The 15,110-nt window shown below is 39.6% G+C and overlaps 1 protein-coding gene and 1 pseudogene across 1 annotated transcript; both read left to right on the top strand.

The window, feature by feature from the left end:
* The first annotated feature begins 4,922 nt into the window (after window positions 1-4,922).
* Window positions 4,923-5,315, top strand: LOC110294886 (submaxillary gland androgen-regulated protein 2-like). Its single transcript, XM_085836367.1, has one exon. It carries the CDS (start codon window positions 4,923-4,925, stop codon window positions 5,313-5,315), a length of 393 nt encoding a protein of 130 aa, XP_085692493.1.
* A 593-nt stretch (window positions 5,316-5,908) lies between these two features.
* LOC147005197 (submaxillary gland androgen-regulated protein 2-like) overlaps window positions 5,909-15,110 on the top strand; it is a 32,902-nt pseudogene continuing 23,700 nt past the window's right edge.

Here is a 15,110-nt window from a genome sequence, read left to right on the forward strand (position 1 = left end):
TGTTCAGTTTCCACGTGAAGGTTGGCTTTCTATTATTTATTTTGTTATTGATGATCAGCCTTAGTCCATGGTGATCTGATAGGATGCATGGGACAATTTCAATGTTTTTGTATCTGTTGAGTCCTGTTTTGTGCCCAATTACGTGGTCAATTTTGGAGAAGGTACCATGAGGTGCTGAGAAGAAGGTGTATCCTTTTGTTTTAGGGTAAAATGTTCTGTAGATATCTGCCAGATCCATTTGATCCATAACTTCTGTTAGTTTCACTGTGTCCCTGTTTAGTTTCTGTTTCCATGATCTGTCCATTGGTGAAAGTGGTGTGTTGAAGTCTCCCACTATTATTGTATGAGGTGCAATGTGTGCTTTGAGATTTACTAAAGTTTCTTTAATGAATGAGGCTGCCTTTGTATTTGGAGCATAGATATTCAGGATTGATAGTTCCTCTTGGAGGATTTTACCTTTGATGAGTATGAAGTGCCCCTCCCTGTCTTTTTTGATGACTTTGGGTTGGAAGTCAATCTTATCTGATATTAGAATGGCTACTCCAGCTTGTTTCTTCAGACCATTTGCTTGGAAAATTGTTTTCCAGCCTTTCATTCTGAGGTAGTGTCTATCTTTTTCTCTGAGATGAGTTTCTTGTAAGCAGCAAAATGTTGGGTCTTGTTTGTGTAGCCAGTTTGTTAGTCTATGTCTTTTTATCGGGGAGTTGAGTCCATTGATATTAAGAGATATTAAGGAAAAGTAATTGTTGTTTCCTGTTATTTTTGTTGTTAAAGTTGGCATTCTGTTCTTGTGGCTGTCTTCTTTTAGGTTTGTTGAGGGATTACCTTCTTGTTGTTTCTAGGGCGTGGTTCCTGTCCTTGTATTGGTTTTTTTCTGTTATTATCCTTTGAAGGGCTGGATTCGTGGAGAGATAATGTGTGAATTTGGCTTTGTCGTGGAATACTTTGGTTTCTCCATCTATGTTAATTGAGAGTTTGGCTGGGTATAGTAGCTTGGGCTGGAATTTGTGTTCTTTTAGTGTCTGTATAACATCTGTCCAGGATCTTCTAGCTTTCATAGTCTCTGGTGAAAAATCTGGTGTAATTCTGATAGGCTTGCCTTTATATGTTACTTGGCCTTTTTCTCTTACTGCTTTTAGTATTCTATCTTTATTTAGTGCATTTGTTGTTCTGATTATTATGTGTCGGGAGGTATTTCTTTTCTGGTCCAGCCTATTTGGAGTTCTGTAGGCTTCTTGTATGTTCATGGGCATCTCTTTCTTTAGATTTGGGAAGTTTTCTTCTATAATTTTGTTGAAGATGTTTACTGGTATTTTGAGTTGAAAATCTTCATTCTCATCCACTCCTATTATCCGTAGGTTTGGTCTTCTCATTGTGTCCTGTATTTCCTGGATGTTTTGAGTTAGGATCTTTTTGCATTTTCCATTTTCCTTGATTGTTGTGCCCATGTTCTCTATGGAATCTTCTGCACCTGAGATTCTCTCTTCCATCTCTTGTATTCTGTTGCTGATGCTTGCATCTATGGTTCCAGATTTCTTTCCTAGGGTTTCTATCTCCAGTGTTGCCTCATTTTGGGTTTTCTTTATTGTGTCTACTTCCCTTTTTAGGTCTAGTATAGTTTTGTTCATTTCCATCATCTGATTGGATGTGTTTTCCTGTTTCTCTTTAAGGACTTCTACCAGTTTGGTTGTGTTTTCCTGTTTTTCTTTAAGGACTTGTAACTCTTTAGCCATGTTCTCCTGTAGTTCTTTAAAGTCCTTCTTGATGTCCTCTACCATCATCATGAGATATGCTTTTAAATCCAGGTCTAGTTTTTCAGGTGTGTTGGGGTGCCCTGGACTGGGCGAAGTGGGAGTGCTGGGTCCTGATGATGGTGAGTGGTCTTGGTTTCTGTTAGTAAGATTCTTACCTTTACCTCTCGCCATCTGGTAATCTCTGCAGTTGTTATAGTTGTCTCTGTTCAGAGGTTGTTCTTCTGGGGATTCTGAGTATCCTCTGTCAGCAGACCTGTACAGACTAAGTTCGGCGGAGTCCCGGAGCCAAGATGGCGCTCCCTGCAGGGCAGGTCACTGTCCTCCGACTGGGAGGGTGCCGGATGTCTGCGGCCCCTAAAGGGTGCTGCCTCAGCAGCTCTGTGGCTCCCGCCTGTCCCAGAAGCCGTCTGCCCCCGTGGTCCCCACTCTGACCTGTAGAGACTAAGCTCGGCGGAGTCCCGGAGCCAAGATGGCGTTCCCTGCAGGGCAGGTCACTGTCCTCCGACTGGGAGGGTGCCGGATGTCTGCGGCCCCAAAAGGGTGCTGCCTCAGCGGCTCTGTGGCTCCCGCCTGTCCCAGAAGCTGTCTGCCTCTGTGGTCCTCACTCTAACCTGTAGACTAAGTTCGACAGAGTCCCGGAGCCAAGATGGCGCTCTCTGCAGAGCAGGTCTCTGTCCTCCGGCTGGGAGGGTGCCGGAAGTCTGCGGCCCCAAAAGGGTGCTGCCTCAGCGGCTCTGTGGCTCCCGCCTGCCCCAGAAGCTGTCTGCCTCTGTGGTCCCCACTCTGACCTGTAGAGACTAAGCTCAGCGGAGTCCCGGAGCCAAGATGGCGCTCCCTGCAGGGCAGGTCACTGTCCTCCGACTGGGAGGGTGCCGGATGTCTGTGGCCCCAAAAGGGTGCTGCCTCAGCAGCTCTGTGGCTCCCGCCTGTCCCAGAAGCCGTCTGCCCCCGTGGTCCCCACTCTGACCTGTAGAGACTAAGCTCGGCGGAGTCCCGGAGCCAAGATGGCGCTCCCTGCAGGGCAGGTCACTGTCCTCCGACTGGGAGGGTGCCGGATATCTGCGGCCCCAAAAGGGTGCTGCCTCAGCGGCTCTGTGGCTCCCGCCTGTCCCAGAAGCTGTCTGCCTCTGTGGTCCTCACTCTAACCTGTAGACTAAGTTCGGCGGAGTCCCGGAGCCAAGATGGCACTCTCTGCAGGGCAGGTCTCTGTCCTCCAGCTGTGTTTATTTTTAATGCTGAACCTAAGGAAAAAATGTGCTCTGAATAGGACTCAGGCATGAATATCATTATCACACAAATAATCTTATGACTCCAGAAGGTAGAAACAGATATGACTATCATTTTCCAGAGGGATAATAACAGAGAGTTCTTTAATCATTCTGGTGGTACATAATACAACCACATCATTTTCAATACACAGACAACTATTCAGCATCTCTGGGTCCTATATTTGAAACATCTATATTGTAACTACTCAGTCTCTATAGTCACATGCAACACATCTGGGCCTCCCTGATGTTAGGCTAAACATTTCTTTCTTTATTCTTATTTATTTGTTTGTTTGTTTTTTTGTTTGTTTTACACTTATATTTCATTCCCCACAACCACCATCCAACAGTATCACATCCCATACCTCCTCTTCACTACCCTGTCTCCATGTGGATGTCCTCACCTCCTACACCACCTGAATTCTAAACTCCCTGGGGCATCCAGTCTCTTGAGGGTTAGGTGTATCCTCTCTGAATGAACACAGACTCAGCAATCCTCAAATGTATGTGTCTTGGGGGTCTCATATCAACTGGTGTATGCTGCCAGTTTGGTGATCCAGGGTTTGAGAGACCTCAAGGATCCAGATTAATTGATAATGCTGGTCCTCATACAGGGTTGCCCTTCTCCTCAGCTTCTTTCAGCCATCCTTAATTCAACATCATGAGTCAGATGATTCTGTCTTATTTCTTAAAGTACAGAATCTGTAACAGGTTTTGAAACATCATTGTAATTAAAACCCAGAACAATTCTAAGCTCTTTCATGACAAGATAATTCCCAGTTTGTATGGCAACTACTTCCATTTGGGATTGATTTCAGTAACTAAATCTATAAAGCCACAGCTTTATAGATAGTTCGGTCATAATATTTTCTTTCCATTCAATGCCATCTAAGCTTTCACTAAGAACCTGTATGCTCAGAACTAAAGGGGAAACATTTTCTCAGAATGTCTTTGAGGGCTTTTACTTTGAGGAATTTTAATAAGTTTCTTTTGCTGCAAACTGAATTAACACAAAATAGGACTGTGAGTACCCTTTTTGTCATAGCATAGTCTACACCTGGCATAAATATGTTCTTTTTTCAAGTGAAGCAGAAGAGGAACCTGGAAGGCAGTTCCATCCTCATACCTAGGATGTCTTTTTCATGATTCACACAATTCCATCCTGTATCATAGTGCTGAGTGGCCAAAATTGGGTTTATTTATATTTAATGAACAAGAAGTAACAAGCTTCTGAGTGGGATTTTCATATTCTAAATCAGTGGATTTACCTTGACCTCACATTAGTCTCCCCCAACCCAGACCCATAATCCTCTTAGGCATACTGGACTATGTGTACTCAGTATCATTTTTTTATGTCTATTGAATTCACACCAGTTTCCCATAAAGTTTATATTTTGATTTTAAAAGAAATATAAAATAAAATTCAGAAACACATGTTGAACTGGAAAATGTAGTAAGCACAGTAACCCATGCTCAGAAGACAAATACCATGTATTCTCTCTCACTTATTGGACTGTAACATCTATGAGTACAACAAATTCAGATTAATTATGTGCAAAGGCCAAGACAGTAGAAAGGGGAATTGAGAAGCATCCCTGGTTTTTGTTTTGTTTTGTTTTGTTTTGTTTTTTTTTGGGGGGGGGGGGTATCATGACCCAGAGGCCACTCTGATCTTATATAGCCTAACTGTCATATGCTTCTCTTTGGTACAAGAACATGTATTATAAGTCTAAGGACTTTTTTCTGCAAAATTAAATCTCTAACTTTGTCTGCTTCCAGTGTTAGAGAATATTTTTTAAGAAAATAGCTGATTACCCCGGGACAGCCTGTGTCTTGGAAGAGCAGGTCTCTTAGAGGCCATCTACAATTACACCTTGCTCAGAAAGTATATATGCTAAAAATGCACTCTGAAATATCTAATCTAAAATTGTTTATTTTCTTTCATCCACAGTCTGTTGAGTGTCACAGAGGACCCAGAGGACAAAATGATCCTAGAAAACGACTAGCTCCTTCAACTCATCATCCTCACAGTCATCACCCTCAGCCAGATCCCAATCATGTACAATTTGGTCTATCACCCTTTCTACCCACTAGTTCAGGATTTGGTAAAACAAGTTATTTTACCCTTTATAGTCCTCCCTTTGAAATAGAAATACATCCTCCTAGTTATATAGTTCATATTCTTGGTAGTATTTTAGGACAAATGAGAACTCTTAGCCCTCAAAGAAATTCTCCTGCCCGACCTCCTCCCACAGTACAAGCAAATACAATACCAGAGACAATAGCTAAATAACTACTGTTACTGCTCCAAATTCCACTGGTAGTTTTTGATGATAGTGGAAAATAATAAATTCCTTTTGGCAGTCAGGATAGTATAAACCTAAGCACTGTGGGATTTGGGAGAAATAATCTTTAAAGGTTTAAGAAACAACTTTTACCAAGCATTATACAAAATGAAAATAAAGAGATGATCACCATTATAAAGCATGTCCTGCTGTCCTCATTGTGACTACCATACCTCCTACTGTGTTATTTGCCTAAATTTAATCCTTCCAGAAACCTAACCTTGTTCCAGAAGACATAGTGTTCCTTAGGGGAAATACAACTATAATATACAATCATGAAAACACACCTCATGAAAATCTAATGGCTATGGGGAAGCAAGTGACAAGAAAGGGTCTGGGAAATCAGAACACTAACTACTACCTGCTTCCTGTTCTCTTGGAAACACAAACCCTTGTCCTTCCCTCTTAGGTTCATGTCATAGATACTTTACAGTCTCCTTCTTTTCCCTTTTGTCTCCTCTTCTCCTAACCACCCAAGGATCCAACACTGCAAGCCACCTGCTCAGCTCACAATGTGGAAGCCACTTCTGCTACAACCACTATGGTTGCCATCACAACCAATTCTTCTGCTTCTGTCAGCAAATGTAGAGATGCCAATGCCATCACTCCTCCTAGAAGCATCCAGCCTGATATTTCCACAAATGTTGTGCAGCTGAGACTAACTCAACTACCAAAGATGATAGTGAGGCAGGAGGCAATACCACATATGCTTCAGATAACATCACTCCAACTTCTACAAACAGTAATCCAACTGCTACAAGTAACAATACTCCAACTGCTATACAAATTACCTTCCAGTGTGCAACAGGTAGAGATTTCATCATACGTTCTGTGAATGGCAGCACTAAAGGGTATGTTTCTCTACAATTTAAGATGGTCAGTATACAGGCAATGGGACAAATTTTAGTTTAAAAAAACTTCCACATATATATTTGTCAGGCTCTGGCAGAGCCTCTCCAGAGACAGCTGTATTAGACTCCTGTCAGGAAGCACTTCTTGATGTCTGCAATAGTTTCTGGCTTTAGTGTCTATATCTGGGATGGATCTCTAGGTGAGGCAGCCTCTGGATGGACTGTCCATCAGTCTCTGCTCTACCCTTTGTCCCTGTATTTCCTATATACAGAAGCAATTTTGAGTTAGAAATTTGGATATGACTGGGTGACATCTTCATTCAAACAGGGACATTGTATATTTTCTGGATATGGTCTCTACAGGTTCTCCCTGCCCTTTGTTGTGTATGTCAGCTAATTTCATCCTTTTTGGGTCCTGGGAGTCTCTTGCTTTCCTGGTATCAGGAACTTTCTAGTGGCTATCCCCAGTTCCCCATTCTCCATTGCTACAGACCTCTGGTCAAACTCCTGACCTTCTGTACATCTCCTCTATCTCCTCCCATACCAGATTCTTCCCCTCTTTTCCCCCTCCCACTCATTTCTTCCTCCCAAATCCCTCCTACCCTCAACCTCTTGTGAGTATTTTGTTCCTTTTAAGAAGGACTGAAACATCCACTCTTTGATCTTCCTACTTCTTGGGAATCATATATTTTATGACTAATATCATGGGTATTCTGAGCTTTTTGCCTAATATCCACTTATCCGTGAGTACATACCAAATACAGATGTGGATGCTTGAAGCCAACCATTAGACTGAGCACAGGAACCCCAGTGAAGGAGTTAGGGAAAGGATGGAAGGAGATGAAGGGGTTTGCAACCCCATAAGAACAACAACAATATCAACCAACCAGACACCTCAGAACTCCCAGAAACTAAACCACAAACCAACAAGTACACATGGGAGGGACCCATGACTACAGGTGCATATGTAGAAGAGGATGTTCTTATCTGGTATCCCCAGTGTAGGGGAATAATAGGGTGATGAGGTGGGAGTGGATGGGTAGATGTGGGGCACCCTAAAAGAAGCAGAGGAAGAGGAGTTGGCATTAGGGAGTTTTGGAGGGGAAACCAGGACAGGAAATAACACTTGAAATGTAAATAAATAAAATACCCAATAAAAATTCCAACATATTTTCTAACTAGATTTCTCCATTCATACACAGTATATGTTTGAGGTATATATGTTCATATGTGCTTTTGTGTCAACAGATTCCTTGGCACAATTAATGAAAAGAAAATGACAGTACCTTGGCACATTATCTAAGTGAGGAGCTCTTGTTAGCCTTTCTATTTGAAAAATTCTAGTCTTTAAAATTCATAGCCACTTTTTATTTATTAACTTGTTTTTTATTAGATATTTTCTTCATTTAAATTTCAAATGCTATCCCAAAAGTCCCCTATACCCTCCCCACACCCTGCTCTCCAACCACCCACTCCTGCTTCCTGGCCCTGGCATTAACCTGTACTGGGGCATATAATCTTTTCGAGACCAAGGGCCTCTCCTCCCATTGATGGCCTACTAGGCCATGTATGCAACTAGAGACACAAGTTCTGGATGGTACTGGTTAGTTCATATTGTTGTTCCTCCTATAGGGTTGCAGACCCCTTTAGCTCCTTGGGTACTTTCTCTAGATCCTTCATTGGGGGCCCTGTATTCCATTCAACAGATGTGAACATAAAATTAAGGCTTATATAAACATTTAAAATATTTCTATTTATTTTTGTATTTCTAACAATTATAATATATATAAAATATAGCTATATAAGATACATACAGATATTTCACATTAACACAAGAGAATATACCTTTTTCACAGTGCCTCACAGAATATTCCCAAATTTGACAACATACTCTGTCACAGAGCAAGTCTCAACAGATACAAGAAAATATTGACATATTACAAACTCATAGAAACTGAACAATTCTCTAGGGAAAGACTACTTGATCAAGGAATAAATAAGAAAGAAGTTAAAGGTTTCCTAAAATACAATGGAAATTAATACAAAATATTGAAACTCAAAGGAAGCAGTGCTAAGAAAATTTACCTAATTCATTTTATAAGGTCATAGTCATCATTATACCCAAACTATACAAAGACTCAACAACAAAAAAATGAAAGAAAGTTACAAACCCATTTCTCTTGTGAGAATGATACAAAAATACTCAATAAAAGACTCACAGGAGCCGGGCATGGTGGTGCACGGCTTTAATCCTAGCACTCGGGAGGCAGAGGCAGGAGGATTTCTGAGTTGGAGGCCAGCCTGATCTACAAAGTGAGTTCCAGGACAGCCAGGGATAAACAGAGAAACCCTGCCTCGAAAAAACAAAAACAAAAACAAAAAACAAACAAAAAAACCAAAAAGACTCACAGACTGAGTATTTTATATATAAAATACCATCCATAAAATATCATCCATCATGATAAATAGGCTGTATTCAGATATGCAGGGATGCTACAACCTATGACAGTTTGTCCATGTAATCCATCATATAAAGGAACTTAAGAGAGAAAAACCACATGATCATCTCATTAGAGGCTGAAAAGCCTTTGACAAAATCCAACACCCAAGAGAAAAGTCTTGGAGATATTGGAGATACAAGAAACATAACTAAACATAAGAAAGGCAATTTACAGAAATCCAATGGCAAATATCAAATTAAATGTGGAGAAACTCTAAGCAAATCCACTAAAATCTGGAACAACACAGGGCTGTCCACTCTTTCCATATCTATTCAATATTGTACTTGAAATTTTTGCTACAGTAGTAAGAAGGCTAAAGGAGATCAAGTAGATGAGAACTATAAAGGAAGAAAAAATATTATTTACAGCTGATATAATAACATACATAAGTGACCCAAAAATTCTACCACAGAACTCCTACAGCTGATAAACACCTTCAACAAAAAAGCTGGACACAATATTAACTCAAAAAAATCAGTAGCTCTCCCAAATATAAATGAAAACTGGGCTAAGACAGAAATCAGAAAACAACACCCTTCACAATATATACAAATAAAATAAAATAAAATATCTTGGAGTGAAATACCTATATAACCAGAATTTCAAGTCTTTGAAGAAAGAAATTGAAGACTATAACAGTAATGGAAAGATCTCCCATGTTCATGTATCAGATCTGGAGAATTAATATTCTACAAAAGCAATGTAGTGATTCAACACAATCTCCATATAAATTCAGACATAATTATTTACAGACCTTGAAAGAAAACTATTTTATTTTATATGGAGAAACAAAATCCCAGGAAATGTAAATTAATACAGTACAATAAAAGAACTTCGGAGATTTCAAGCTGCAGTTAATAAAAAAAAAAAATGCATGCTATTAGCATTAAAACAGAGAGGTAGATCAGTGGAATAGAGTAGAAGACCCAGACATAATTCCATAAACCTAAGGACACACAAGGATAGAATTTGATAAAGATGGCAGACTTTTGCAATGAAAATAAATGGTATTGATCTAACTAGAAGTCTGCATGGAGAAGAATACAAACAGATCTATATCTATCACCTTGAACAAAACTCAACTGCAAATGGTTCAAAGAACTCAACATAAAACAAGATGCACTGAATCTAAAAGAAAGTAGTGAAGAGCATTGAACACATTGTCATCGGAGACACCTTTCAAAACAGAACACCAATAGAGCAGGCAGGAAGAACAACAGTTAATAAATGGGACATCATGAAACTGAAAAGCTTCTGCAAGGATAAAGAAACCATCAGTGGCACAAAATGGCAGCCATCCTACAGAAAGCTAATTTCCAAAATATATAAAGAACTCAAGAAACTAGACATCAACAAACTACAAAATGCTAAACAGGGTTCTCAACAGAAGAATTTCAAATAGACATGAACTGTTAAGGAAATGCTCAATACTATTAGCCATCAGGGAATTGAAAATCAAAACAACTCTGACAGTCTATCCATCACCTGTCAGAATAGCTAAGATAAAAAATTCAAATGACAGCTCATGCTGGCAAGCATGTAGACCAAGGGGAACACTCCCCCAACGCTGATGGCAATGCAAACTTGTACAACCACTTTACTTACCAATATGCTGGTATCTCTTAAAATTAGGAAGCATCTAACTCAAGACTCAGCTATAGTATTCCTGGGCATGTATGCCAAGGATAGTCTATCCTGATTCAAGGACACTTGCTTGACTATGCTCATAGAAGCTTGATTTGCAATAGCCAGAAAGCTGAAACAAAATTTTTGTTCTTCAACTGAAGAATAAAGAAAATGAAGTACATTTTCACAAAAGAGTATTACTCAGCTGTTAAAAATAATTACACAATAAAATATGCAGGTAAATTGATGGAACTAGAAAAAAGTCATCCAGAGAAATGTAACCCTGACATGAAAAACAAACATGATATGTACCCACTTATGAGTAGACATTAATTGTAAAGTAAAAGACAATCATGCTACAGTTCACAAACACAAAGATTGGAATGGGAAGGCGGCCTCAAGAGGGGAGCTATATTTAGGGTTAGGTGTGGAGAGGGGGAGAAGTTATAAGAGGGGTAGGGCCTGATTGCCATAATGAATGAAAGTCTGCAGATTGGGACATAGAGAGAGTATCTCAAAGAAGAGAGAGACCTGGGAGAGAGGAGGTGCCCAAGAATCTATGGAGGTGTCATTAGCTCTGACTCACAGCATTGGAGATATGAAGCCTAAGGAGGTTGCCTTATGTGTCCAGGAAGAAACTCTGGTGGATCAAAAAAAAAAAAAAAACAACAACAACAAACCCACCCACAAAATTCTGACGCAAAACTTATCATGTCTACAAGAATTGCAGGGATTGGGAATAGAGCAGAGACTGGGGGAATGGCAAACTAATAATTAGTCCAACTTGAGACCCATCCCATGGCCAAGCACCAATCCATGACACTATTAATGATACTCTGTTATGCTTGCAGACAGAAGTCTAACATGCCTGATCTCTGAGAGGCTCCACTCGCCTAACTGACTCAGATGGATGCAGACACCCACAGCCGCAGTGGATGGAGCTTGGAGCCTCTTATGGAAGAATAGGAGGAAGTATTGCAGCCCCCTAAGGGGATAGCACCTCCATAGGAAGTCCAATAGAATTATCTAACCTTGATCCTTGGGGATATCAGAGATGGAAGCACCACCAATGAACATTGGCTGGATCTAGACATCCTGCACATAAATAGCAGATATGCAACTTGGTTTTAATGTGGGTTCTGAACAACAGGAGTATACAAAGCTGTTGACTGTCCATGGATTGTGCTTTTCTAGCTGGGCTGCCCTGTCTGACCTCAGTGGGAGATGAAATGTCTAATCTCACAAAGGCTATAAGTGCCAGGGCTGGGGAATAGGCAAGGAGAAATCCATGCACTCACAGAAGAAGAAAAGGAGGGGTGAGGGAAGGAATGATGGCATGGGTGACTGGTAGGGAGGCAGTGAGAAGGATGGAAAGTGATGAGAAAAAATTAATTAATGAAGAAAACTAATAAATGCTGTCTTCAATTCGGAAAAGATATTCTCTGTATATAAGCAGAGAAATGGCCAGTAATCTCTTGAGTATTTATTACATGCAATGCTCAGGTGATTGTGTGTGATCTCATTTAACCCTGATAGTTAAGATGAGAAAATGGCAATTTTTGAGATTAAGATGAAAATGTATATCTAATGAATCTGTGTATTAACTATATTGTTCTTTAATGTAAAAGAAAAGTATTACCTTCAATAACAATGCATGTGATAGAATTTTTTTCCAATAGCAATCTTTCATCATACTTAAACCATTACCTTAATCCACAAATGTGAGTTGAGGTTAGCACCGCAAGTGCTCAAAGTATGAAGAAAATAATAAGCTATAAAGCCACAATTACTCTGATTCCTAAACCACAGAGAGACCCAACAAATATAGAGAATTTCAGATCAATTTCGCTTATGAATATCGATGTAAAAATACTCAATAAAATTCCTGCTAACTGAATCCAAGAAAACATTGAAAAAATCATCCATCCTGAACAAGAAGGTTTCATTCCACGGATGCAGGGATGGTTTAATATACGGAAATCCATCAACATAATCCACTATATAAACAAACTCAAAGACAAAAACCACATGATCATCTTGTTAGATGCAGAGAAAGCATTTGACATAAGCCAACACCCACTCATGATAAAAGTCTTGGAAAGATCGGGAATTCAAGGCCCATACCTAAACATGATAAAAGCAATCTACAGCAAACCAGTAGCCAACATCAAAGTAAATTGTGAGAAGCTGGAAGAAATCCCACTAAAATCGGGTACTAGACAAGGCTGCCCACTTTCTCCCTACCTATTCAATATAGTACTTGAAGTACTAGCTAGAGCAATTAGACAGCAAAAGGAGATCAAAGGGATACAAATTGGAAAGGAAGAAGTCAAAATATAAGTATTTGCAGATGATATGATAGTATATATAAGTGACCCTAAAAATTCCAACAGAGAAATCCTAAACCTGATAAACAGCTTCAGTGAAATAGCTGGATATAAAATTAATTCAAACAAGTCAATGGCCTTTCTCCACACAAAGGATAAAGAGTCTGAGAAAAAAAATCAGGGAAACAACGCCCTTCACAATAGTCACAAATAATATAAAATATCTTGGTGTGACTCTAACTAAGGAAGTGAAAGATCTGTATAATAAGAACTACAAGTCTCTGAAGAAATTAAAGAAGATCTCAGAAGATGGAAAGATATCCCATGTTCATGGATTGGCAGGACCAATATAGTAAAAATGGCTATCTTGCCAAAAACAATCTACACATTCAATGCAATCCCCATCAAAATTCCAACTCAATTCTTCAACCAATTAGAAAGGACAATCTGCAAATTCATCTGCAATAACAAAAAACCTAGGATAGCAAAAACTCTTCTCAATGATAAAAGAACCTCTGGTGAAACACCATGCCTGACCTAAAGCTGTATTGTGATAAAAACTGCATGATACTGGTATAGCGACAGACAAGAAGACCAATGGAATAGAATTGAAAACCCAGAAATGAACCCACACACCTATGGTCACTTGATCTTTGACAAGGGAGCTAAAACCATCCAGTGGAAAAAAGATAGTATTTTCAACAAATGGTGCTAGCACAACTTGTTGGGGCTGGCCTGCAGCTCTCATGTCTGGGTTCGAGCCTGGAAGGCATCTTGGAGTCTGGAATAAATGAGAGAGCCTAGGCGGGTTGAGAAATAATGGAACCAAGACAACTAGTCTGCTCAAGGTTCAAATTTTTAATGGCGGACATGCTTTATAAAAGCAGGGGTAAAGTCCATTCTGCCAATTCATCCTTGGAGCCTGGAATTAGCTGCAGGTGATGACAGATGCAGGATAGATCCAGAATAGCTCTGGGGCCTCTCCGCAGGTAGAAGTATCTTGAAGAGGAACAGCAGCAGTGGCAAAACAATAGAGTGATCTAGGGAGGAAGGCTCCACACTAGATAATCTCCTAAATGGCAGCAAGGTCAAGTTCTGGCTTAGCCTGCTTCAGGCTTATGGGAGGCTATATCTCCTCCCTGTTACTCTGAAGAGGATGATGGGAAATGCAAAGAGGAGCAAAAACAGTCTTTTTAAAGGAACAGTATGCCGGGCGTGGTGGCACACACCTTTAATCCCAGCACTCGGGAGGCAGAGGCAGACAGATTTCTGAGTTGGAGGCCAGCCTGGTCTACAAAGTGAGTTCCAGGACAGCCAGGGCTATATATACAGAGAAACCCTGTCTCGAAAAACTGAAAAAAAAAAAAAAAGAACAGTATTTTTTCTTATGAGTAGCATAAGCAATTGTAACCTCTGAGATATATATTAATAAAGATATAAATTAATACAAATTAATAAAGATATAAATCAACATTTTAAAACACCATCTACAGCACACAATTTAATTATCTCTGTTGAAGCAGGGGTCGCTCAAAAGAATAAACGTGTGATCCAATTCACATATACTTTTCTCCCATAAGAGGGCTGATTTAAAACACAATAATTGGGATGTATGCATGCATGAATTTATAGAGGATACAAAAGCAGGCATAAAAACAATTTTTTAACTTGTCTTTGGGATAATGATTGTTAATTTTGTTTAAAATGATGATATGCAATAGATCAATATTAATATCCTGTAATAACCAAATTAATTGCTGTTTGGAACAAGGAACAGACACTTAGGTTTTTAAGACACAATTTTTGTTATAGTTTTTCTAAAATATATGAATTTATCTTACAATTCATTGTTAGCACCACAGCGGCTTAATAGGATGCTGAAACTTTCCTTTGAGGTAAAGAAGGATGATTTGACATCAATGTTTTCTCTAGCCAAGGAATTGTTGTGGGCACATTTAATAACCAATAACTAAAATAGGCAGCTAAGGTTTAATTACCATTGATTATAATTGATAACAACTATATTAAACTATATTAAAGCTTTCTTTAATTTCTGCAAGGCCTTTTGTTCTTTGCCAGTTAATTTGTGTCTCACTTAATAACACCTGACAAAAGCTTAAGTTCTCCTGTGGTGAGTTTAAGGTGAGGTCTTAGCCAATTAACATCTCCTGGAAGCTTTTGAAAATAAAATTTTGAAGCAAATCAAATTTTCCTTCTTAGATTTTCTGGACCATTATTTTCTAGTATAGGTAAAAACCTAAGTATTGAAAGATATTGCCCCTGAATCTTAAGGAATCTTCCCTGAAGGCAGGGAGAGGTGAGGTTCCCCAGTCACAGTTTGCGAAACAAAAGAAATGCCACACAAACCTCCCTGAGGCTGCTCAGAGCTGAGCTCTGCATCTACCCAAGGGCAAACATTTCCCAATCTGAGCACTCTG

Source organism: Mus caroli, unplaced genomic scaffold (assembly GCF_978045245.1).
Source record: "Mus caroli unplaced genomic scaffold, Mus_caroli_1 scaffold_4, whole genome shotgun sequence".
In the NCBI taxonomy this organism is placed as follows: Eukaryota; Metazoa; Chordata; class Mammalia; order Rodentia; family Muridae; genus Mus; species Mus caroli.